Source organism: Psittacula echo (assembly GCF_963264785.1).
Source record: "Psittacula echo genome assembly, chromosome: 14".
Taxonomy (NCBI): Eukaryota; Metazoa; Chordata; class Aves; order Psittaciformes; family Psittacidae; genus Psittacula; species Psittacula echo.
The window spans coordinates 11,738,377-11,761,617 of NC_137750.1; the positions used below are offsets into that span (position 1 = coordinate 11,738,377).

At 46.0% G+C, this 23,241-nt stretch overlaps 1 protein-coding gene across 1 annotated transcript in view; it reads left to right on the plus strand.

Moving 5' to 3' along the window:
- Nucleotides 1-23,241, plus strand: part of DNAH9 (dynein axonemal heavy chain 9) — a gene marked incomplete at both ends in the record, with an annotated part of 158,001 nt that overhangs the window by 99,532 nt on the left and 35,228 nt on the right. The window contains 5 exon segments of the mRNA XM_080629257.1: nucleotides 227-391; nucleotides 2,612-2,752; nucleotides 6,183-6,353; nucleotides 7,950-8,072; nucleotides 22,262-22,455. Of these exon segments, the coding sequence (XP_080485383.1) occupies nucleotides 227-391; nucleotides 2,612-2,752; nucleotides 6,183-6,353; nucleotides 7,950-8,072; nucleotides 22,262-22,455 (794 nt within the window).

Genomic DNA, 23,241 nt, shown 5'->3' on the forward strand with positions numbered 1-23,241 from the left:
TGAAAGGGCTCAGTTCTCCCCGTGGTTTCTCTGCTGTTCAAGGTTTCTCTGAGTTTATGGCTTGCTGCATATGGAATGATTCCCATCTCCCATGGCCAGGAGATGCAAAGAGCAGCAATATTAGACTATGACAGTTGTCAATTAGAAGCCTGCTCCCGTGTGAAGGTGGCTAATCCTTACTTTACCATGTGTTTTGTCTGAAACTGCCTGAATGTGTTACTTGCAGTCATCTCTCACAAAGCAACAGAATGGCTTCAAAATCACCTTGAAAACTCTAGAGGACAACTTGCTCTCTCGGCTGTCATCAGCATCTGGGAACTTCCTGGAAGACACAGCGTTGGTGGAGAACTTGGAGGTCACTAAACAGACCGCTGCAGAGATTGGAGAGAAGGTACAAAGACAGCAATAGCCTAGAGAAAAGCATGTGTGTGGTGTTATCTTTGAGGGTTTCTGGATAGAATAGAGAAGAGAACATTCTTCTTTGGGTATGCAGGGCAAGAACATAGTAGAGAATAGAAAGTGGTGTAAATTGAAGTGCTCTCCATTCTGGACAGCTTCAGGCCATTTAGTTCTTGGGAGCTTTTGTATGTTAAATGGCTATTTAAGACCAAGAGAAAACATTAGTGCCTGATGTAAAGACAATAAAATTTACACACTGCTCCAAGGCAGCTCTAAACCATTCCAGCATAAGCCTGAATACATCACACTTGCTCAGTTAAGCTGGGGTTTAGTACTGAGCAGGGAGTTGTGATCTCAGGTAAATCTGCAAGAACGTGGGTGTTTCATACCCCCTCCTTAGAGTGTGAGTCACCATTTGGGTTAGCTGTGCAGTGTCAGCATTGCCTCCTACCTCCTGCCCCTTGCTGGCTAGGTCGGGGTAGGTAAATGCACAATGGTTTCCTCTGCCATTGAGGGAACTTGAGAAGTGTGTTTGTGATGCCAGGATAGCCAGAGGACTCCTGCATGGCCATGCTCAACAGCTTCCCTCTGCAGTCCTCCCACCTTCACAGCCCGCATGGTGCGGTAAATTACCTGGATGAGTTACCCGTGTGGTGGGGTTGGGCTGGAGCTGCCTTTCCCTTCCCAGCAGTGTAGCCCCAGTGACTGAGGGGCTAAGTGATCCTCCACATTAAAACCTGGAATTACGTCTGCTGGCTATTCATGGTCCATAGGATGCATTCAGCTCCTTACGAAGGGTTTACTTGAACACCCAAAGGGGATGAAGGGAAGTTTGACCTCTCAAGCTTGGCATCTCTCTCTGGAAGTGCTCCGATTTCTAAGCCAGTTGTGGTTGTAAAGCTGGTTGCTGACAGCTCTGTTGGTGAATTTGGAGTTTGTTAAGAGGCCTGCTTCTCAAGTCAACCCTCACTCTGTTCTTACTGTGTCACCCAAAGAAAAATGTGCAGCCAACATTTTCCTTCCTGTGGAAGTCCTCCCTGCTCTATTGATGGAAAGCATCTGTCTTCCCCACCTTGGGCTTTTGTTTTACTTGATTTATTAATCATTTGGGGATGGGATATCTAAAAGTTAGTTGCCTAAGTCTAAGCTAGACTCTGGGCATCCTTTATAGTCAGTGGAGAGACATGGGTGCTGTCAGAAGGGGAACTCATCTGATGTAGACAGGTCCACGTGGATGCTTGTTTCTGCAGTAGATGTTGAAGCTGCTCTTTGGGGGACTCAGGTATCGCAGTCCATCATTGTCCCTGGGGATATGCTGAAAGATCCCAAGATGTGTTGGTTGTACACCACAGGTTAAAGTGCTTCATTGGGAAGGTTTGATGTGCCTCAGCCAGATGTGCTCACACCAGCTCGGGTCATGGCAGAGGAGCACCCACTGGCATGCATTTTGGGATGTGTCATGCCCTGCTGACTTGTACAACATGTGCGGAGCCCTTTTCTGCTGCATCTCCATTGCATGGGTTGCTGGATCAGCACTGGCAAGGCAGCATGTGGCTGTGTGGCTAGATACCTATGACTGTGCATAGCCAGAGCCTAAAATTGTCCCCAGGAGGCTTGAGAATGTCACTTTATGCTGCTGAAGTGGAATGACAATGAACAGGACTGAGATGATAATGAGGTGATTTATCTGGCCACAGGGTTTTCATCACAGCCCGTACGCACAGCAGCTGTGCAGACACTGCGCCAGCAAGGTAGGGGTGTGTTAAATGCTGCTGAGGAAAGGCAGCAAAGAGCCAATATAAATCAGCAGTTCTCAGCCTTGGGGGAAGCTGCCTTGAGAGCAGCATGGGGACTGTTCAGCCCTGGGTTATTAATGACCTGCACAGGAGGGGGACAATTAGCAGGAGAAACTCATTGATGAGAAAAAGAATTCCAGTTAGTAAAGAGCTGGGGTCCAGGGAGAAGCCTGCAGGGAGTTCAGGAAAACAGGCTTGGGCACAGGGTGGTGGATGCAGTTAAACGGAGAACATGACAGAGGAAGAGGGACATGGGGAGCAGGCGGCTCAAGCCTGGCTGCACCATGGTTCTAGGGCATGTGGGTTACCCACTGCTTGGGCTGATGTCTTTGTGGCAGATGCCAGCCCTCCCCTGGGCTGCAGGTTCAATTCACAAAGGCGTTTCACAGTAACTTGGTTCTGTGTTTTCCTTCCAGGTCCAGGAGTCTAAGGTGACAGAAACTAAGATTAATGAGGCCAGAGAGCACTACAGGCCCGCTGCCGCACGGGCCTCCCTGCTCTACTTCACCATGAACGACCTCCATGCCATCCATCCCATGTACCAGTTCTCTCTGAAGGTACTGTCTCTATGAGTCATGGGCTACCCCACGGCTGCAGGAGGCAATGCTGCAGCTTCTTGATCTTGCTGAAGTTCACAGTCATAATCTGGGGTCTCTTGGGGATATTTGAGCTTGTAACCTAAACTGGTCTGCTTCTTTGGTTTTATGGGAAAGCTTTGTGTAATTTATTTCTTTATATGCCTGCGTAACACATTACTCATAGAATCAGGGAATGGTTTGTGTTGGAAGGAACCTTCCACTAGACCATGGGCAGGGACACCTTCCACTAGAGCAGCTTGCTCCAAGCCCCTGTGTCCAACCTGGCCTTGAACACTGCCAGGGATGGGGCAGCCACAGCTTCTCTGGGCACCCTGGGCCAGCACCTCAGCACCCTCACAGGGAAGAATAGTTCCTCCTTTTCCATTAATGGGATGGAGCTATGCATGCCCAGCACCAGCATGCAACACATAAGTTGTACTGTGCTACTCTTAGTACTCATTGGGAAAGGTTTGGTCAGAACCTATGGCAAATGCTGAGCAGAGCATGTTGCTTGCTGCCCTCTGCGGTAGGAGCAGCGTTTCAGCAGCACCTGCAGAGCCCCAGTGAGGAGTGGTCTGAGTGCCAAAAGAAAAGGTATTGGGTACTGTGTTGGGTACTGGGTTTGGGTGGGAGACCCTACTCAGCTCTGAATGTGCCTGTCAGCCTGTTGCCAGTTGTCAGGCTGGGATCAGGTTAGGTAAGGCATAGTAGGCTGTTCTTCCTTTTGCTTGGATTCTTTCTCAGTAGTTGAACTCTTTGGAAAGATACAGCCTGGCTCAGTGATGCATTAACAGTCTTTGTTACTGAAAACCCAGGAAGTGCCTTTGCAAAGCAGAACCTTAGAAGCCACTTGTTCTTTTTCTCTGTATCAGAGCCTTGGCCTGGAAGAACAAAACATGCAATGGGTTTAAAAAATATCATATGGAAAAAGAACCAGCAAAGTGCTTTTTTTCTATCTATTTTATGTATTTATGCACTGAGATTTTGCACAGCATTTGGAGTCATTTGCTCCATCAGTTAGTCTTTTCTTTATATCTAACCTAAATCTCCGCTGTTTCAGTTTGAACCTATTCCCCCTCGTCCTATCACTACAGCCCCTGATGAAGAGTCACTCTCCACCATCCTTGTAGGCTCCCTTCAGCAGGACCTGCTGCAGTAAAGCTGAAAGTGCAGACAGTCCCTTGCCTTGGCAGAGTACTCCCAATCGGTCTGGCCAGTAAGAACCAAGGGTTCTCGGGTATTTATCCAAGAGTTCCAGTATTAATGTTTTCATAAATGGAAGGCTTTTTGTTTTTTACCACAGCAGAAAGGTGTTTTGGGGGAGGGAGGGTTAAATGAGAAGGCATCCTGGGCTAGAACTTCTTCCAGAGAGTTTCTTACCTTGACAAGTGACCTGGAAAAAGTAATTGAGAAGGGAATACAATATTTGGAGCCTTATCCACAACGAAGCTTTTCTTTTTGATATCCACAACTCATATGTTGAGATATCCACCAGAAAAATGGACAGAATCCCCTTTGCCCGAGGGTGCCCTTTGAAAGGTTCATTCCTTCCACATACATAATAGATCCAGGAGTTTCTGGCGTTTCACCTTTAATCTGTGTCTCCTGTATTTGGTTTGGTTTATGTTTTCTAGTTAACATTTGCGTTGTGTATAAATACATAGAAAATTATTGAACAGCATGTTTTTAGCTAATAAATTCTGATGACACATCATAAAGCATTGTGTAAAGATGCAGAGAGGTAATTTGAAACTCCAAACCACACAGCTAGAAGCCCATTATAAATTAGAGCACACGAGATTTATGCATGACTCTGCAGCCTGGTTTAACACAACTTAAAGAAATGTTCAGCAGGAAAATGCATTCTGCCATTCTTTAATAATGCAGTAGGTATCAATGTTACTTGAATTTGTTGAGGCATCATTTTTTCTTTGTAGAACCCTAAAACTAATGCTGCCAACAAAGTCATGCCTCATCCGGCTGGTGCTATTAATTCGTATTGGCCTGGTTGTATCCTGTTGCTGGGTCCCAGTGTATGGAGCCTTTGCACTGCTCATCAGGCCTTAGGCTTTGCTTTTCTTTTTCTAGTTGAATTTGATCATTTGCTGATGAATTTTCTTTGAGCAGCTCGAGAAGTTTTTTGTCTTGTCTTGTCTGAAGTCAGGAATGTTATCGTAAGAATCCTTAGTATCTTATATAAAAGCAGTATTCTCAGTGCATACACCCAGCCCCAAGGGAACGTGTGTGACTGGTCAATCCCACTTCCATAAGATGAAGTCCAACCCTCCTTTCTCATCTAGTCCTTTCGTAGATTCATAGAACCCCAGACGGGTTTGTGTTTGAAGGGACCTTAAAGCTCATCCAGCTCCAACCCCTGCCACGGGCAGGGACCCCTTCCACTGGAGCAGCTTGCTCCAAGCCCCTGTGTCCAACCTGGCCTTGAACACTGCCAGGGATGGGGCAGCCACAGCTTCTCTGGGCACCCTGTGCCAGCGCCTCAGCACCCTCACAGGGAAGAGCTTCTGCCTAAGAGCTCATCTCAGTCTCCCCTCTGGCAGGTTCAAGCCATTCCCCTTGTCCTGTCCCTACAGGCCCTTGTCCCAAGCCCCTCTCCAGGTTTCCTGCAGCCCCTTTAGGCACTGGAGCTGCTCTCAGGTCTCCCCTTCAGGAGCCTTCTCTTCTCCAGGCTGCCCCAGCCCAGCTCTCTCAGCCTGGCTCCAGAGCAGAGCTGCTCCAGCCCTTGCAGCATCTCCATGGCCTCCTCTGGCCTCGCTCCAGCAGCTCCACGTCCCTCTTGTGCTGCTGCCCCAGAGCTGGATCAGGACTGCAGGGGTATTTCCCCAGAGCACAGCAGAGGGGCAGGATCCCCTCCCTGAGCTGCTGCTCACGCTCTGGGTTCAGCTCAGCACACAGTGGGGTTTGCTGAACCCAAGCAGTAAAATATCCATTGCACTTTTTGTTTTGTATTTAGGGGAGTTGCTTTTTTCCAAGTTGGAACATTTGGGAAGTGGGAGGTGTGGCTTCCTCTTCCTCCTTCCTTTTGCTCAACTTTTGCAGAAAATGTGGACTGTGTAATCCCTGTGAGAGAACACAACTGATCAGAGAAATGTTTCCTGTATGTGTCCTAGTTCAGGCAGCCCATGCTTGCACTTTGTCAAACTCAGGAGAACAGTGTCATAGGGAATGTTGTCACTGCCTGGCTGTACTTGGAAAAGCAGCTAAAGGCAGATATAGGGGCTGGTCTCTCAACGTGGTCCCTTGCCTTCTGGAGCAGATGGGAATGCTTTGTCTGTGGCCCCATGTGTGCAGTATTTGAGTGGCTTCACTTACTGCAACGCTTCAGGTGATACCCAGGAGCATGCAGACTGCATCTAGAAACCCCTGGTGTCCTCTGTGTCTCCCCACCTAGGCCTTCAGCCTCGTGTTTCAGAAAGCCATTGAGAGGGCACCTCCGGACGAGAGCCTGGAGGCACGCGTGCTGAACCTCATCGACAGCATTACCTTCTCTGTGTTCCAGTACACAACCCGGGGGCTGTTTGAGTGTGATAAATTGACCTACACCGCTCAAGTTACCTTCCAGGTAAGCAGCACCATTGCATGCAGTGATTTATTTCATAGGCAAAGATATTGGCATGCAGGGAAAGCTCAAACTAGCACAGCCGCGGCCTTCAGCATCAGAGCAGAAAAGGCAAGGGCTGGGGATCTGATTTTCTTCTCTGCCTCTCTTGCTGGTTATAGTCACAGGTGCTGTGTTTGATTTGCATTATGCTGACAAAGAGTTGTTAGAGAGATTAATACCTACTTGCAGGACTGGAAAAAAAGGGCAAAGTAAGCTGGTCTTGAAGGCCAAAGAAATGCTTGCTAAATAACTGCTGTCTTTGGCTGGTATGTTAGTATAATTTTCAGTCTATGATCTGAGCTCAGAGACCTTTGTATTATCCCTATGCTGAAATCAAATTCAATCAGTTAATAGTGCTTGGCACGATGCTGCAAAGTTGTTATTTATTTTGTGCAGTGAATGACTGTGTAAATGCCCTGCCATGGAGAATGCAAATATGAAGCAAGTTTCAAGTGCTGGAACACTGTGTCTCGTTAACCTTGATCCAGTGATTGCCGTGATTTTTTTCATTCTACGTAACTAGGTGTGAAATGGAAAGGAAGTGTATGTATGCACACATTTATAGACGCACAGAAAACAATTTAACACTGTATTTTGTTAATAACTTGCCTGTGTGTAAAAAGCCAGTTCATATTTTGCAACGGCAGCCTTAATTCTGACGCAAAGGATGCCATCTTTTTCTAATGTAGATCTCTCCATAAAGTATTGAAGTAGCACACGTTGTGCTTGTATCTACAGTAAGCATTAAAAATAGTTAGTGGGTCACTTTAAGCTGTCAGGAAAAGCAGCATCTACAGTTCCAGTGTGTGGAGGCAGCCGAGTGAGGAAGCCCAGGATTCACGCATATAAACAAGCAGTTGGATCGTGAACCAAGCACCTCAGTACTTGGTGGAAGATGCCAGCACACTTCGGATGCCATCGCCAGGAGGCAATGAGATAGGGTCTAGGATCTGTGACAAGGAAATAACAAACTCACCACTCCAGCACTGTTCTTTTGTCCACAATACAGAATTGGTGTTCAGGGTTTTGGACTTTGAGATTCCAGAAGTCTGGCAGTGCACATGGAGCCGTGGCTCTAGCCAGTGCATGTGGAGCCATGTGGCTCTGGTTGGGCTCTGAGCATGCATCCAGAACTACCTTGAACATTGCTCTGGCAGTCTTATTCCATGTATTCCATGTATTTTAGACTGGATATGAGGAGAAACGTGTTCACTGAGGGGATGCTCGGGCATTGGAACAGGCTGCCCAGCACAGTGATGGAGTCGCTGTCCCTGGCAGGGACCTCTCAGTGTGTTATCCATGAGCCTGGATCACAGCCCTTAGCACAGAGCTTTCCCAAACTTATGTTGCCAATCTCCATACTCATTCCTGGTCCTCTTTTGGAGAGTCCCAAAGCACCTCCATGGTTAATTTCATCACACCCTTTCAACACAGGGCACTTTATATCTTTTAACCACATATTTGGCAGCTACGTGAGTTAAATAATGAATCTGATCAAGTATATTCCTGCTCTGTATCCTGGCTGCTCAAGGGTATCTTGTTTGTTTGGAATTACAGATACTTCTGATGAGTAAAGAAATCAATGCAGTAGAACTGGATTTCCTTCTAAGATACCCAGCACAGACCAGAGTCACAAGCCCTGTGGACTTCCTGTCTAATCACTCCTGGGGAGGAATCAAGGTATCTGCTTTACTTGAATGATGTGAATCAGCATCCCATATCTCGTCTCTATGGGAGATACCTCCCATATCTCCTTCCAGCAGCCTTCAGGTTGGTCCTTACAGCATTTGGTGAACAAAGTTCTGACCCTAAATGAGAAGGAGCACAAAAATGCCACAGAAATAGAGTTTTGTAGGTACAAGACTGTCTCTGTGGGCTCCTCATGACTGTAATGATCTGTGTGTCCCCAAGAAAGTGATTTTTCCTTCCGAGATTTAGGCTTTTCTCTCTGTAAGACATGAATGAGAATACCATAGAATCATAGAATGGTTTGTGTTTGAAGGGACCTTAAAGCTCATCCAGTTCCAAACCCCTGCCATGGGCAGGGACACCTTCCACTAGAGCAGCTTGCTCCAAGCCCCGTCCAATCTCTGGTTTATGTGGTTATAGATTGTAAAGGACATGGAGATCCTCACAGTATTTGGGAGGAGGTGGGAATTTAATGTAGCACCATCTGCGGAGATGTGCTGGGGACAGAGGAGTGGCAGCTGACAGACCTTCTGCAGAAGAGTACGGTCCTGGCAATGGGAAGGCCTAACAGCTGCCACGTGTTTGGAGTGAGAGGTGAGGAACTGCATCTGAAGGACACGTGACTTATCCCATCTTTGCTCTAATTTGCCAACCGATGTGAATTGTGCTGGATTTGGACCTGGTTCAGCAGGGTGCATGATTGGTTGTCTGGAAGGGGTCAAAATGTTCTTCAAGTTAGGCATGTTCGTTGGGGGGATCTGAGGTTGCAGCTTTTGGTTTCATGAGGCTTCTGCTCAGTCTCTGGCACTGCTTGTAGTGATCTGGTTGTAGCATGCTGCCTTTGTGTGACATCTCTCTGGTGCTGTAAAGTAGGGAGTGAAGACATCCTGCTTTCATTGGGATATTGCTCAAATTCTCCTCCGGGGCACTGTGGTTTTCCCTGTCTGTCCCTTCTGGCATGCTGCACAGAGAATGGATCTGGTTGCTGGAGGGTGGCCAGGCAAAACATCTTCATCTACACCCAAGACATCTCTGATACTCTTTTACTGTTTGAATTGTGTAAGCCAGGAGCCCTGGCCTTTATGGTTGCACATGCTAGGCTATGCCTCACCTGTCAAACACTGTCTTGTAAGGTAATGTGGAGTTAAAGCACTGAGTTTCAGACTGCAGTTCAGAAGTCAAATGAAGCTGATGTTTCTAACCCAGGTCACCCATAGTGATTTCAAATTGTAGCATGGAACAGTTCATACCAGGTATGTCTCTGCTGACCAGGAGCTGTCATCTTTGACTCATTCTGTGCACGCACGTGGCCTAACTCACATTGAAAATGTCACAATCACATTTTCAGCCATAAAATAAGCTTGGAACTTCTCACAAAACCAGTGCTGTTCATCTTCTAAAAGGCATATTTCCATAATAATGGAGGAACTAAAAGAATTCTGCACCCTTTCTTTTGTCATCTTCTGTTCAGCAGTGGCATTTTGCTGTTCAGACAGCAGCAGTTTTATTTTTGCCTCTCTTTTGAAGACAAATTAAGTGTTCACTTAGGGTCAACACACATAATCAGGGAGCTCAGCCGTCAAGCCCATGAAATACATGCTTTGCAACAGCATATTTTGTCCTTGGGCTGTGCAGTCTGCAGAGATTATAGATGTACATGCAGATTATTGCCTGAAATCTCATACCTCTTCAGCTCTGCTCTGTCCCTGTGCATGCTCAGTGGGGGGATATAGAGGGTGAATGGTGCATTCCAGTTCCTCTGGAGTCCTTCTGGGTTGGCGGTCTTCACTGCTTGGGAGTGTTCTGCACCGCAAAGCTTCTTCCTACTTCAGTCCTCTAAATTTCATGTGGAAAGGGAACTTCCTTCTCCACAGGTTTCATTGGTTTTGGGCTTTGATTCTATTTTTAGAGATCCTTTTATGCATCTTAGGAAACACAGTGCTCCTGTAGTGCCCAAGGATGTCTTTGCTAGTCCAGACTTACAAGTGGTACATTCTCCAAGCAGACATCTAAGTTTGCAGTAAGTTTTGTTTCTGGGATAATCTCTTCTGTGCTGGCCAGTTCCATTCAGCGTGGGTGAAATGACTTTCCATGTTCCTTGTGAGCTTCATCATGAGTGTTGCAACAGCCTCACTACTGGGATGAAGTTGGTACAGCTGCCAGCTTAGGGTCATCAACACCAGAAGGAAAACAACTCCCAGTCATCCATTCTTCATGCTTTATTCTTACGTCTATTTGACATATCCAGGAGAATAGACAAAAGCATAAGGGAGTTTTAGGATGTGGATTCTGTATCATCAGCTACTGAACACTTCAGATTTGTCTTCTGTGATGATTGTAGCATTGATTTGGCTATAAATAATATGGCTGGTGTCAATGTTATTAGTGTTTATGTTCTATTAATGTGTGTTTGTTTATTAGCCTTTGAGGTTTTGGCAACTCCAGTTACTTGAGGCATGGTTTTAGTATAATCACATTTTGTCACAGACTGCTATAATTAGGTTAATTAGTCATGGCTTCTACACAGCTTATTAGCAGGCTAAAATCCCCTTTTCTTTCATCGGGAAGATTAAGTGCTATAATAAATTGTTTTTTCAACAAAGCTTGAGCAAAATACATTTCAGATTCATAGTTCAAATTCCAAGTGGGATTTAGCATTCTCCTTCGTTCTTCACAGAAACATGGAAAACGCTCCACAAAGTGCTCCTCTTTGCCAGGGCTTTCAGGCCAAGGTAGCAGTGCCAAAAGAAATCAATATTGGTATTTGTGGCCCATTCTGTGCCTCCCTTTTTGGGCACGTTAACTTCAAAGGCAACCTCGTTAAATGTTGAGGACTGTGGGCATGCAAGGAGCCTTGTGTGACTTGGCTGAGTATTTACTGTTTGATTTATAATACATAAAGGCTAACAGTCCTCTGCGGTTGTTCTGCTCATGATGTGGGATCTGTCTGTGGGACACACGGGTGTGATTTAGGCTTCCAGCTTCTTTTGAGTTCAGTAAGAAGCTTTACAGAGCTTTTCACTATAACCAGTGAAGCTCAGTATTTACCACTGGAGGAAGAAACCCATGTGCCTGCCCAAAAGGGCACAGTCTGTAGGGAAGGGTAATATTCTTATTAGATCTGCTGATAGACTTGGGAAAAACAGGTAAAATTTCAGGCTTTTTAGGTGCTTCTCTAAGGCTGAAACAGGAATTGAATTCAGTCTAAGTACAGGTCAAGGAGAACTGCTCTGAACTTGATTCTGTTCATCAGACAGCGTATATGGGGGAAATAGTAGTACCTGCAGAGGCTCTGGAGATGGGAGCAAAGGACGCAGTCATTATCCTCAGTGCAGATATGGCCTCTGGGTTATTGAAGGGTTAGTTATGAGCAGGAAGGGGAGAAAATAGTATCATTTAATGAAATTTGTGCCTTTGCTGAGTCCCTGGCTTTGGTGTTCAATAGAGTTGGTCATTTCAGTTCTAAGGCCTGTCTTTTGCAGGTACTTAATAGTGACCTCTTGAGAAGTCCAAAGTACTTTTTATCTTAATGAGGTTTTCTGTCTTTTTTCTATTTCCTTTAGTACACTCTATTGTACTTTCCTTACCCTCTGTGTTCCCTGGACTTAGCTGAGAGATTTCATTTCTCTTGGTACTTCTGGAACAGGTCTTTGTGCATGTGCAAGGTTGACTTCGCTATTGGTTACCTTACCAGTAAATGTGTGGACATGCCTTAGATCCCAGATGTACAATGATGCTACTGCTTGAACTGCACAAGACATCAGGACACAGCCATGCCCAATGACCATTTTGATATTGTTGTTGCATGATTGAACTTAACATAGAATCAGGGTGGAGATTGTCCTCTTTAGAGTTTTTCCCCCATTTTTTTGCTTCTTTCCTTCTCTAGACATTCTCTAGCCTCATGAGGGTGTTGATACCTGTATTCAGTATTCACTGAATTGATGCACTGTGGTCCCTTCAACCATGTGTGAAACCCATTCTGCCTGTTGAGCTGTTCTTCGGTTATCCACAGGGCTAGGACAGACAGCTCATGTCATGGTTCCACTCTGATCATGGATAGAGAAATGGCATCACTGGGTGTTTTGTGGTTGTTGCAGACTATGTCTAGACTAACAAGTAAAATGGTCCAGCAGTTGTTTTCTGGCCCTGTCAGCATCTAAATGCATACAGTGAAAGTGACCTCATGTCCCAGAACAGGTTGCTCGCTGTGGGCAGTCCCTGGAGCTTCCTTGGCTATGTCCAGGCATTTTCTGAGAGCAGGTGAGTTCTCCAAAGTCAAATGTGAGACAGCAAGATGCTAGCAAACTGTGTGGCTCACAGTGAGCTCATGCCTGGACCTCTTCTTTAGCCACAGATTCAGGAGCAGATCAGCAGGCAAGAAGAAAGTGTGTGTCTTCTCCTCACTGTATAGGTATGCTGGGATATGAGGTGGGCAGATAGGCACTCCTCCTTCCCGTAGTGTGAGACAGCCTTACTCTGGAACAGCTTCATAGATGAGCCTCACACCATGCATAGTTACGTGTCTTCTGTTCAGTGCCAGTGCTCCTTAAGGGGTTCAGCAGAGCAGTTTGTATTTGCCTAGGAAAGGTCATATGGACATACCCACAGTCAAGCTGAGCTCTTCTTGAGCTTTACCACTGCTACTAAAGCTGCTGCTCATGCCCTTCTCACCTGCATTTTCAAGGTTGCCTTGGCTAAAACCATCCCTTTTTAGCAAATGAGGCTTGTTCTCAGGCCACTGAGAGGTTGGGTGAATGGATTTCCCTGTGACCCCAGGGATCTGTGCTGTAAGATTCTCCCATGCTCCAGCTCCTTCCATGCCCTTCCTGGGGACCTGTGCCCATGTTGCCCTCTGGCTTTGTGCCTCCTGCAGAACTGTGCTCCCTGGTTAGCTCTGTGTGCATCTGGCTCTCCGCAGCAGCGTGTTCCATGGGCTGGATGCAGGCAGCTCTGGATCTCCTTTGCACAGATACTCATTTCCCAAGTCTGATTTTCTTTGTGATATTTTCTGCAGTGCCTCTTCTTTGCTGAATGCAGATGTGTCCCATAGGATAAGTGAAGCTAGTTAATATACAGCAAGAATACACCTGGCCAGCTTGGATTACTGCTTCATCCCAATCATTTCCCTCAGCTTTTTCTGAAGAGGAAGGATTTTCATTATGTAGATATGAAAACGCTGCTGAAAGGGCATTGTTTAATAAATGTGATGTTGAATAATGAGCTCTAAATACTGAATTCAGCTTTCGAGGAGGAGAACAGCACTAGACAAAGTAGTATATTAACTCCATATTTATAATTCTGCAGCATGCAGATGATCAGATTGTGTGAGTGGCTCAGGAGATAAAACACCGAATCACAGTTTGCATTTCAGAGAACTGGGGCTGTTTGTGACAAAAGAGCAGTAATGTCGCTCCCAGCTCTCCCTTCTTGTACTTTCTAGGCCCTGAGATTCTTCATTCTTGTCAAAGATTCATTGTGACACTATCTGCTGCGCTCTTTGTGCATAAGCAAAGTCCTTCGATCAGGCCGGTCTGATAGGAAGGCCTTGCACAGCTTCCCATGTACAGTCAGAATCCTTATTATGCCAGAAAGTCATAGGCTTAATTAAATCTTTTCCATTAACTCAGTTCTTCAGATGTTCAGCCATTCAGTGCAACTTTGATAGAAAACATCGATTATGACCCTTCAATGTGCATTTATCTGCTCTCATCTAGAAGTTTCCTAAGGCCATTCATCTGTCCTCACTAGCAGTCAGATGTTGGAGAAATATTCCCAATATCTCACAGAATTACTTCTTAAGAACATCTTACCTTTTATTTTTCCTTTCCCTTTATAACCTGCTGGCCGACTGTCTGATGCTTATCTGAAATACAGCGGAGATTCTGATCACATCCAAGATTTAAAGACATACTTTATTGGCTTGATTGCCGAGTGCAAAATGAGTTTTTCTAGAGGCCTCTACAGCAGTGTTGTCCTTCACTCTTAATCCACCCATGCCACAAAGCCTGCTGTCTGCTGGTCATTTTGAATGTTAAAGTTCTTTCACCTTCTAAATAGAAGGAAAAGAAAGTAATTGCTTCATCAGAGATATCTTTTAGACATCAAATGTGTCTTTTTTGGACAGTGTAAAGCTTTTGAAGTCTTACTGCTTTGCTTGAAAAATAGAAAGAATACCTGTTGCAGTGCACTCCTGAAAAGATGCCAGTGGACTGTGGAGCCAGGAGGGACAGCAGAGAGGTCTGATGGCCAAGCTCTGCTGCCAGCTAAGGGCACACAAGCAGTCATCCTGGTTTGGACATGGGATACTGTGCCTAGATGTGTAAGATGCTTTTGGAAAGGCAATGAAGAGAAATGGCTCCTCTTTATTAGATCTTTCTTTTAAGCCCAGATCTGCCATAAGGGGCTTGTTGGAGCTCCTTATTTCTGTAATGTGGCAGAGCTCGTGAACGTTTCCTTTGCATGGCAGTGCTGGTTCACATGAGCACCTCTGAAGACTGCAGATTAAGTGCTCAGCTATATTTTGACTGGGAACAATCTCTGGAACCCTGATGGTAACAGCAAGGCTTTGCCTGTGTTGAGGCACATGAGATGGCCTTTTGTGGAGGGGCTCCCGGTCTCTGTATCATCCCCATCTCACAGTGCGTCATTGGACCAAAGTATCATCAATACCTGAATAGGAGCATCCTTGTGCAGTGAATATAGTGGGACAGAGCTTGAGGACATGCTTTTCACTTCACTCCAAGTTGGCCACACCTCTGCTGCAGTCTGATTTGATCTTTGACTATTGCATCTTAATGGTCTTAGATAGAAGGTCCAGACCTTCTGAAGACGGGATAGTTCAGAGCAGTGGGAAGTGAAGCTGAGCTCTTCCTGTCCATGGGACGTATTTTCTCTCTGAGTTTTGCTGTGCATTGGCCCACGGTAATGGCCCATCTGTGATTTCTAACAGCCAAATCCAGGGAACCTCTCAGAAATACACCAGTACCGCTCTTCAGCTGCCATCAGGGACCCACAGCCAGCTGCTGGGCCTCTCTGTGTCCCTGATTTGCTGGAAAGCATCAAAGAGAAAGACAGAGAGTGAGGCTTTGCAGAACAACCTGACTTCCCAAGGCCCGTTCTCAAAACCTCTTGAGCAACCATTGCAGAACATGCAGGAAAAATGTCAATGTGACCCCAGCTGTGAAGCAGCTCAAGCAGAATTTGGTGGGTGGTTATAAACAACCAGAGTACAATGACCATGGCTAAATCTCATTTTGGTTGCTGAGCTTTCCTATCCAGTGGACCTGTATGGAAGAATGTACTAGTAGGAAGGAGCTGAGTGCTGGAGCTGTTGCTTTCTGGTTTATGATACAGGTTTCACTAGGAATTTCCCAAGGAAAGGTAGCAAGATCCGATCCATCACTCCTCAGACGACTCCTGTCATCCAAGCACAAGGTGTCGGTGTTTTCTGATGCTCTAGGGAGGATGTTACAGATATACAGAAGGATGTTATTGTATAGTGACATGTCATGGCACTACATACTTTTTAACCCCAGTATAATTTAGATGTGGGGAGAAAGCAAGGGTGAGTTTGAATGAAGACAGAGGCACACAGTGCAGTGAGCTTGTCAGTCAGCTTCTATGAAAGAAATAAGGAGGATTAAAATAACTTTCTTTGTGTTGAGGGGTGATCGAAGTTTGACAAAACCATCATATCTGTAATTGTACCTTCAGTGGAGATTTTTCTTACGAGTTGGGTAATTCAAGTAGCGCAGCTAAACAGAAAACACCACCTTCAATGAGTGAATAATACAACCCAAAACCTAGGATGGGAAAAATGGCAAATAATCCATCATTTTCTACATTAATCCTTCTAATTAACAGTGGTATTCAAATGGAGTAATTCATCTGCCTATACGTCTCCTTCCTGAATCAATTCAATCAATCTATCAATTCAAGCCAGATGCAAGTTTGACTTTACCGTTCTTCCAGGAGCCGTTTTCCTATTACTGTGGGATGCTGGGGTTTTTAACAGCATTTGGGCCACCTGCAGAAAATGAAGGGAAGAAATAGTGAGTATTTGCAGAAACCTATCTGAGCAGAACTCCCGGTGCACATGGACCGTGTGTGACCTTCAGAAGGTGCTTTGAGAACACACAAGGTTGGTCCCAAGCATCAGGCATTCATCAGCTGCTCTGCTTTAACCCTGTTGCAGAAGTTCCCATCGGAACTACCTCAAACTCTACAAGCCCATGTACAGGCAGAGAGCGGGGAAGCCAAACTGTGGTGGGACATTCCCAAACCTCCCTGAGAACCTGTGTCCCTCAGGTGCACATCACCTTGTCAGGAGGAGGCAGCCTCAGGGGCCCTTGCAGAGCTGCTGAGCGCTGCGAGCTGCTTCTTTGTGGAGCCTGCTCTGCTTAGAAACCATGTAACATCCTTCAGAAAACCCCATCTCCCTAATTTTGCAACTGAAATTGTGACTAATCATTCGGATTTAAGAATCTCCCGGATGATTACAACTGTGAGAATATGAACTATCATTCCTTTCCAGTGTTGTCAAGTTCTGTGATTTTTATAGAGAGACATTTGATGTTCAGTGTGTTCTTCATAGACCTCATTTCTGTAAGTAGAGGATTTGGGGTTTTTTACCAAAAAGAAAGCTACATAAGGAGCTAAGACTGAAAGTGTGAACCGGGCATAGCCTGAGGAGTCAGAGAGCAAGGACAGCTTGAAAAGAAAATCACATTTCTTTTATCATGAGTTCATGATGCCTTTTGAAGAACCAGTCTCGTGGCTGCTGGGGAGCTGGGTGTTAGAAGCTCACTCTGGCAGCACTGTATTATTTTCAACACTAGTTATATCAGTGCAGAGCATGGTAATGAGCTGCTGGGTTGACTTCCCTTGCCCCAGAGCTGTTTTCGAGTCAGACGGCTCTGGGGCAGGGTATTTTAAATGATGGAAATAGCTTAAAATACAAAGTAATACTTTATTTTAAAGAATGTTTTCCTTTGGAGCCAAGGGGAAGAAAACGTGGAGAGAATGCCTTGTGTTTTTCTGTCGGTTTTATGAAGCAGTGCCTAAACTTCAGGCCAGTTTTGACCGGATGGTGTCCTTACAATAACTGCCTTTAGTATTAAGAGCAAGTGTTCTCTCTAATATTCACAAAAGCTTGCTGTAGTGTATCTGGCCCTAGGAGATAAACTGCACACAGCAGCAGTGACACTAGACCCAAAGTTGTTCTTTTCAATGGAAGACTCAGCCCATCCTCTGGAGGCAGCAATCAGTGAGGGGATGGAGTGTGGCATCTCCACATAGTGTCCATCTCCCTGTCCCCAGAGACTCTGCGAAGATCCTCTCTCCCCTTGTTGGCTCCGAAGGGCCGTGTGTCAAGGACACCCTGCGAGCACACCAGCGCTTGCAATGGCAACTAGGATTCCTTTCTCAAAGCCAATGGCTGATGCACGTTGTGTTTCCTACAGCTGTGGGGGAGAAAGGGAACGCTTTGCCATGTGTGAATGTGTGAAATTCACAGATCTGCTGACATCAGCTCCAGTTTAAAGCTGGTTCTGACATAGATGAGAAACTGTCAGAGAAAACCAAAGTGCTAAAGCGATTTGTCTGTGATTCAGTGAATGAAAAACCATTTTATCTGAGGAAACAATGATCCTTGCCTTGACGTGGTGTGAAGAGACCTGTTTGGCTGGCAAAGTCTCGTTCTGAGATGGAGGCTCAAGACTCCACTGTTTCCAGCAATCAGAGCTGATTAGAACGTGGGTTGCAAAGACGGGAACTCGAGTCCTCGAGCCCTTTTGATCACGCTTTATTTGGATCAGTGTTTTTTGTCTTTCTCAATTTCCATGACAACTCTCATTGACAAGTGCGTTCTTCACTGTGTTGGCAAAAATAGCCACGCAGCACAGGTTGATGTGTTGTACCCATCTGCTGAGGCAATGTACCGTACCTGCTTTCCCTCCTGCTGCTTGGAAACACTGATAGGTATTGTTGGTCTAAGTTTCTTGGAAGATTTCACAGCAGAGGTATTGAAAAGCAATTAATAGTCACAGGAAGATTACTGATTGAGATAGCTTTCACTGCGCAGGCTTTTAAATAGCAGCATCTCTTATTAATACCATCACTCCTAATACACGCAATTAAAATTGTTGACTAATGAAAATTTTCGTGTTAATTTATATAACACAGACTTTATCCTTGCAATTAGAGCTTGCTTGATGCTGCAGCGTGTTGTTCAGGGAGGGGGAGCCCATCATCTCTGATTACATCTGTCATTTAGAAAGAAGAAAGCAATTTTTCACCGTCTCCCTTGTTAACATCAACCAAGAGACTTCTCGAAGCAACAGCAGCCAAAGTTCTGAAGTGGTATTTTAAGTAAGTCACTTCCAAAGCTGCCAGTGTTTAAGATGTTCTGTATAAGCACTTGCTCTGAGGAATGCACTGAATTTAGCGTTTGCCACTGTATTGTGTTCAGCAATGAGAGGTGCATCAAATATATTTCCTGCTGCAAGGGCAAGGTTTGGGCAGAGCAGGATCCATGGTTTTGTTCCTGTGAATTTCACTTCCTCAAGTTCTGTGCTCTGGTTTCTGGTGTCCCACAGAAAGCAGGGTATGGCACTGAATTTGGAGCAAGTTCTTCTGCCGCTGACGTTTCTCCATGTTAGTGCTAATCCATACATGGAAACATCCATTAAATCACTGCTTGGCTCATGCTGTGCTTCATGGCATTCTCAGGATCCCTGAGAGTTTGGCATGGAGAAGGTCAGTACCAAATTGAGTCAGTCCATGCTGTAGCTCTCAAGTGGTATTGCAAGCACTCTGCTCTTATCTGCGCCTTCTGTGGAGCTGTCGATGGAATGATGATTTCGAGTAAGGCTTCACCTGGTGCAGAAGCTTTATAGGAATATCTTCAAGTACTTTGCTCCCTATAGCTCTAATGCTAGTCCTAGAGCACATGGCCTGTGGGGAAAGGTGAAGGGATTTCTCCAGCTAAGAGGTGACAGAGCCACACTCTCCCTATTATTGGCAGTGAATGTCATAAGGATCAACTGTGATAAATTGAAGGTAGGGAAGTTCAGCATATATAAACATATATAAACCCCTAAAATCTTCTTTACCAGAGGGATAGTGCAGCTCTACAACAGGCACCCAGAGAGGCTTAGAATAAAGCACTCCCATTTCAGCATTTCAGTAGACAAAGCCATGGCTGACCTGCTCCAGTGCTGGCTGTAGTCCTAGCCCGAGCATGAGGTTGGACTAGACACCTCCAGAGGTTTCTTCCAAGCCTTGCTTCTGTGATGCTGTGAGGGTATATTTAACAAATGTCCTGGGTCAATGGCACCCACTGGGAACAGTTTGACAAACTCTTTCTCTCTGTCATCTACAGGCATTCCCACTGCTAAAAACATGAACTCATTTGTTCTAAGAAGCCCCTTTTTCTGACACCTTCTTTCCCTTTGTTCACTCTCTGCATTGAAGTACAGCTTCTAAGTTCAGTCCATCAGAAAGAACAAAGTTTTCCACTTCTTGTGTTCTCACTGGGAAGCCTTTCCAGTGGGAAAGTATGGCTCTCCTGCAGTTTTTAGGGCAGAGTGGCCTTCAGTGTCTTCTGCCTCATTTGCAACAGCACCATATCCGAGGCAGTCCCTCAGCACTACTGTCAGGGCTCTTGCATGACTCCCATGTGGCAAGTGTGTATTTTCCAACTGATCTGACCAAGGTGTCACAGCAGCATTTCTCAAGGTGCTTCCTCAGTTGCTCTCCACAGTGAAGCTGTGTGGGATGTGAGCTGGAGCGTGGATGCTGCAGAATGCCACTGCCCATCAAGAAGCTTCTGCTTCGCTCTGAGTGTGCCCTTCTGTTTCTATAGAAAACAGCTCATTCACTCTCTTTTATACTTCACTTGTCTTTTCCACTTCATGTTCAGCTGCTGACAGCTTCAGATTATGCAAAATGCTCTGAAGATGTTGGTTTCAGTGAGAATTTTGCTCGACATCCAGAAGAACCTTGCAAGCTGTGCCGTACACATTGCACTGCGTGTAAGGGAGATGATTTGGACTCTTTACCTCTCTGCATAACGTGTATAGTTGCCATGTTTTAGCTATAAAATATAGCTACATTTTCTTTGTCATTATAGTTGATTTACTGCCTTGCTGAGCTGTTCTTTGGGGCATTCTTCAGCTACCTGTTTCTGCCGCAGACTTGTAGCACCAAGAAGTTAATCTCCATGTGCACTTAGCAAGTATATATCATAGAATCATAGAATAGTTAGGGTTGGAAAGGACCTTAAGATCATCCAGTTCCAACTCCCCTGCCATGGGCAGGGACACCTTACGCTAAACCACATCACCCAAGGCTCTGTCCAACCCGGCCTTGAACACTGCAAGGGGATGGAGCATTCACAGCTTCCTTGGGCAACCCATTCCAGTGCACCACGACCCTTACAGTGAAGAACTTCCTCCTTAGATCCAATCTAAACTTCCCCTGTTTCAGTTTTAACCCATTACTCCTTGTCCTATCTCTCCAGTCCCTGATGAAGAGTCCATCCCCAGCATCCTTGTAGCCCCCTTCAGACACTGGAAGCTGCTCTGAGGTCTCCACGCAGCTTCTCTTCTCCAGGCTGAACAGCCCCAACTTTCTCAGCCTGTCTCCATACAGGAGGTGCTCCAGCCCCTGATCATCCTCGTGGCCTCCTCTGGACTTGTTCCAACAGTTCCATGTCCTTTTTATGCTGAGGACACCAGAACTCTGATTTGATTTTGGCAGTGGTGCAGGGTGGTGTCTGTGCTTGTCCAAGAAAAGATCCCACCCATTTACAGTTTGCACTGTGGAGATTTGTGGCTCCATGGTCACCACAACTGCATGGTGCCCCAGGCTATGCAGGTACAGAGGAATACACCCAGGGAAACAGGGAGAGAAGCATAACTGCCTGTGCAGGATGATAATTAATATGCCAGCTATCCCTTAAAACCCCAGTTTTGGTGAGCGTGGTCAGTCTCTGTTGGGCTTTGGATCCTGAGCACCCTGGGTACAAAAGCACATTTTTCCACCAGGTGCTGTGATTTCTGCTGCACAGTTCTCTTTGTGTCTGTTGAAGCAGTAAGAAGACTGTTGCAGGCATGCAGCACCAGGAATGCCAGTGATGTGTTCTCCTGTCACACTTGGGCTCAACTTTGCCAGTTCCCATCCAAATCAGGCATTTCTGGATAACTGACCGTAGCAAATGTCACCTGTGATCTTCCAGTTCCAGTTTCAAAGCAGGAGAGCAGATTTCTTTTCTCTTTGGGTTATGGATGGGTTATTTGGCATTGTGGACGATGCCAAACTCTTTCATCCTTTTCTGGATTGTCAATTCCAAACTCCCCTGTCCCAGTGGCTGCACTGCAGGGGTGAAGGCCTGGGTGCTACTAGTGGCTTCACTGGCTGGGCATGGGTGTTAAGGGCATTAGGGAACGCTGTGTTAGGTGCAGCGTGATTTTAGAGCTGGCGTTCTGTGGGGAGCCTTGAGACACTTGCCAGTTCAGACCTTCCACAGGTATGAAGCTGCTCTCAGTCCTACTTTCCTGTGGCCTGTGTTGATTCCTGTTCACATGTTGATTCCTGTTGGCAACGTGTGACAACAGAGCTGGGAAAGAGAGAATGGACAAAGTCTGATCCTGGTGGGTTTCTGACTGTGCTTTCCAGGCTCCAGCTGTGACCCTTCTGATGGAGCGAAACATGAGCAGTCACTGGGGCTGTTCAGCCTGGAGAAGAGAAGCTGCGTGGAGACCTCAGGGCAGCTTCCAGTGTCTGAAGGGGGCTACAAGGATGCTGGGGATGGACTCTTCATCAGGGACTGTAGTGACAGGACAAGGGGTGCTGGGTTCAAAGTGAAACAGGGGAAGTTCAGGTTAGATGTAAGGCAGAAGCTCTTCCCTGTGAGGGTGCTGAGGCGCTGGCCCAGGGTGCCCAGAGAAGCTGTGGCTGCCCCATCCCTGGCAGTGTTCAAGGCCAGGTTGGACACAGGGGCTTGGAGCAAGCTGCTCCAGTGGAAGGGGTCCCTGCCCGTGGCAGGGGTTGGAACTGGGTGAGCTTTAAGGTCCCTTCAAACACAAACCAGGCTGGGGTTCTGTGATTAATGTCAGAAAAACAGTTCAGAAGCAGGTAGGATTGTTCTTCTGAAAACCATCCTTGTTTTTCTCCAGGCTCTCTCATCCATGGAGGAATTCAGAAACCTGGATCGGGATATTGAGGGGTCTGCAAAACGGTGGAAGAAGTTTGTCGAATCTGAGTGTCCTGAAAAGGAGAAGTTCCCTCAGGAATGGAAGAAAAAGTCAGCCCTGCAGCGCCTGTGTATAATGAGAGCCATCCGGCCCGATCGCATGACCTACGCTGTCAGGTACAGGCACTTCCCAAGTGTCTTGGGAATGCTCTTGCTTAGGAAGCACCTTTTGGTGGGTGTTTTTGAGGGAATAGGAGTAATGGTTAGATTTAGTCATTATAGAATGTGGGTTCTGCAGAATGGTTTCCTATAAGGGAGTCTGCTCAATGAGTCCCCTCTGAACTCTGCAAGACAGTCAACACATTCCCTTTAACTGGAGTTTCTTGCTTAGGAAGATCTAACCCCAATATCACCAGCAGCAATGGGGTAGTAAAACTAGTATTGGGAGAGGAGCAGGCATGCCAGGTCAGGAATGAGCATCATCATACACACCTGCTAGAATCATCAGTATGACTTCTAGAGTTCATTACGTTCTATTTTAGTTACTAAATCCTTTATGGCTCTTCTTTAGGCATAGGAATCAAATGTAGAAGTAAAGGAAAGCCTTAGAGAGCTTTTTCTCTTTTTGCCTTTTTTTTTCCCCTGTAAAATGCAAAATTTATGTGTTGCTACTTCTGAAAGTTGTAGTTGGGAATTATGGAGTGAAGGGAACCAGGCGAGGCTAAACTCTGTGGAGGAGCGCAAAAGCAATATGCTTGTTCCAGGAGAAACTAAAGGTCTTTCACCCCATTAGGACTTGTTTTTAACTTCTCTGTCCTAGTAGTCTGTGGTTTGACATTTCTGCAATGTCTCTCACGCTACTGCCTCTCAAATAGTTTATGTTGCTTGAGCATCTGGCGTGTGCGTATCTAGGGGTACATGTAGCAGATTGTTATCCAGTGTATGAACTAGATTTCTGGTTTT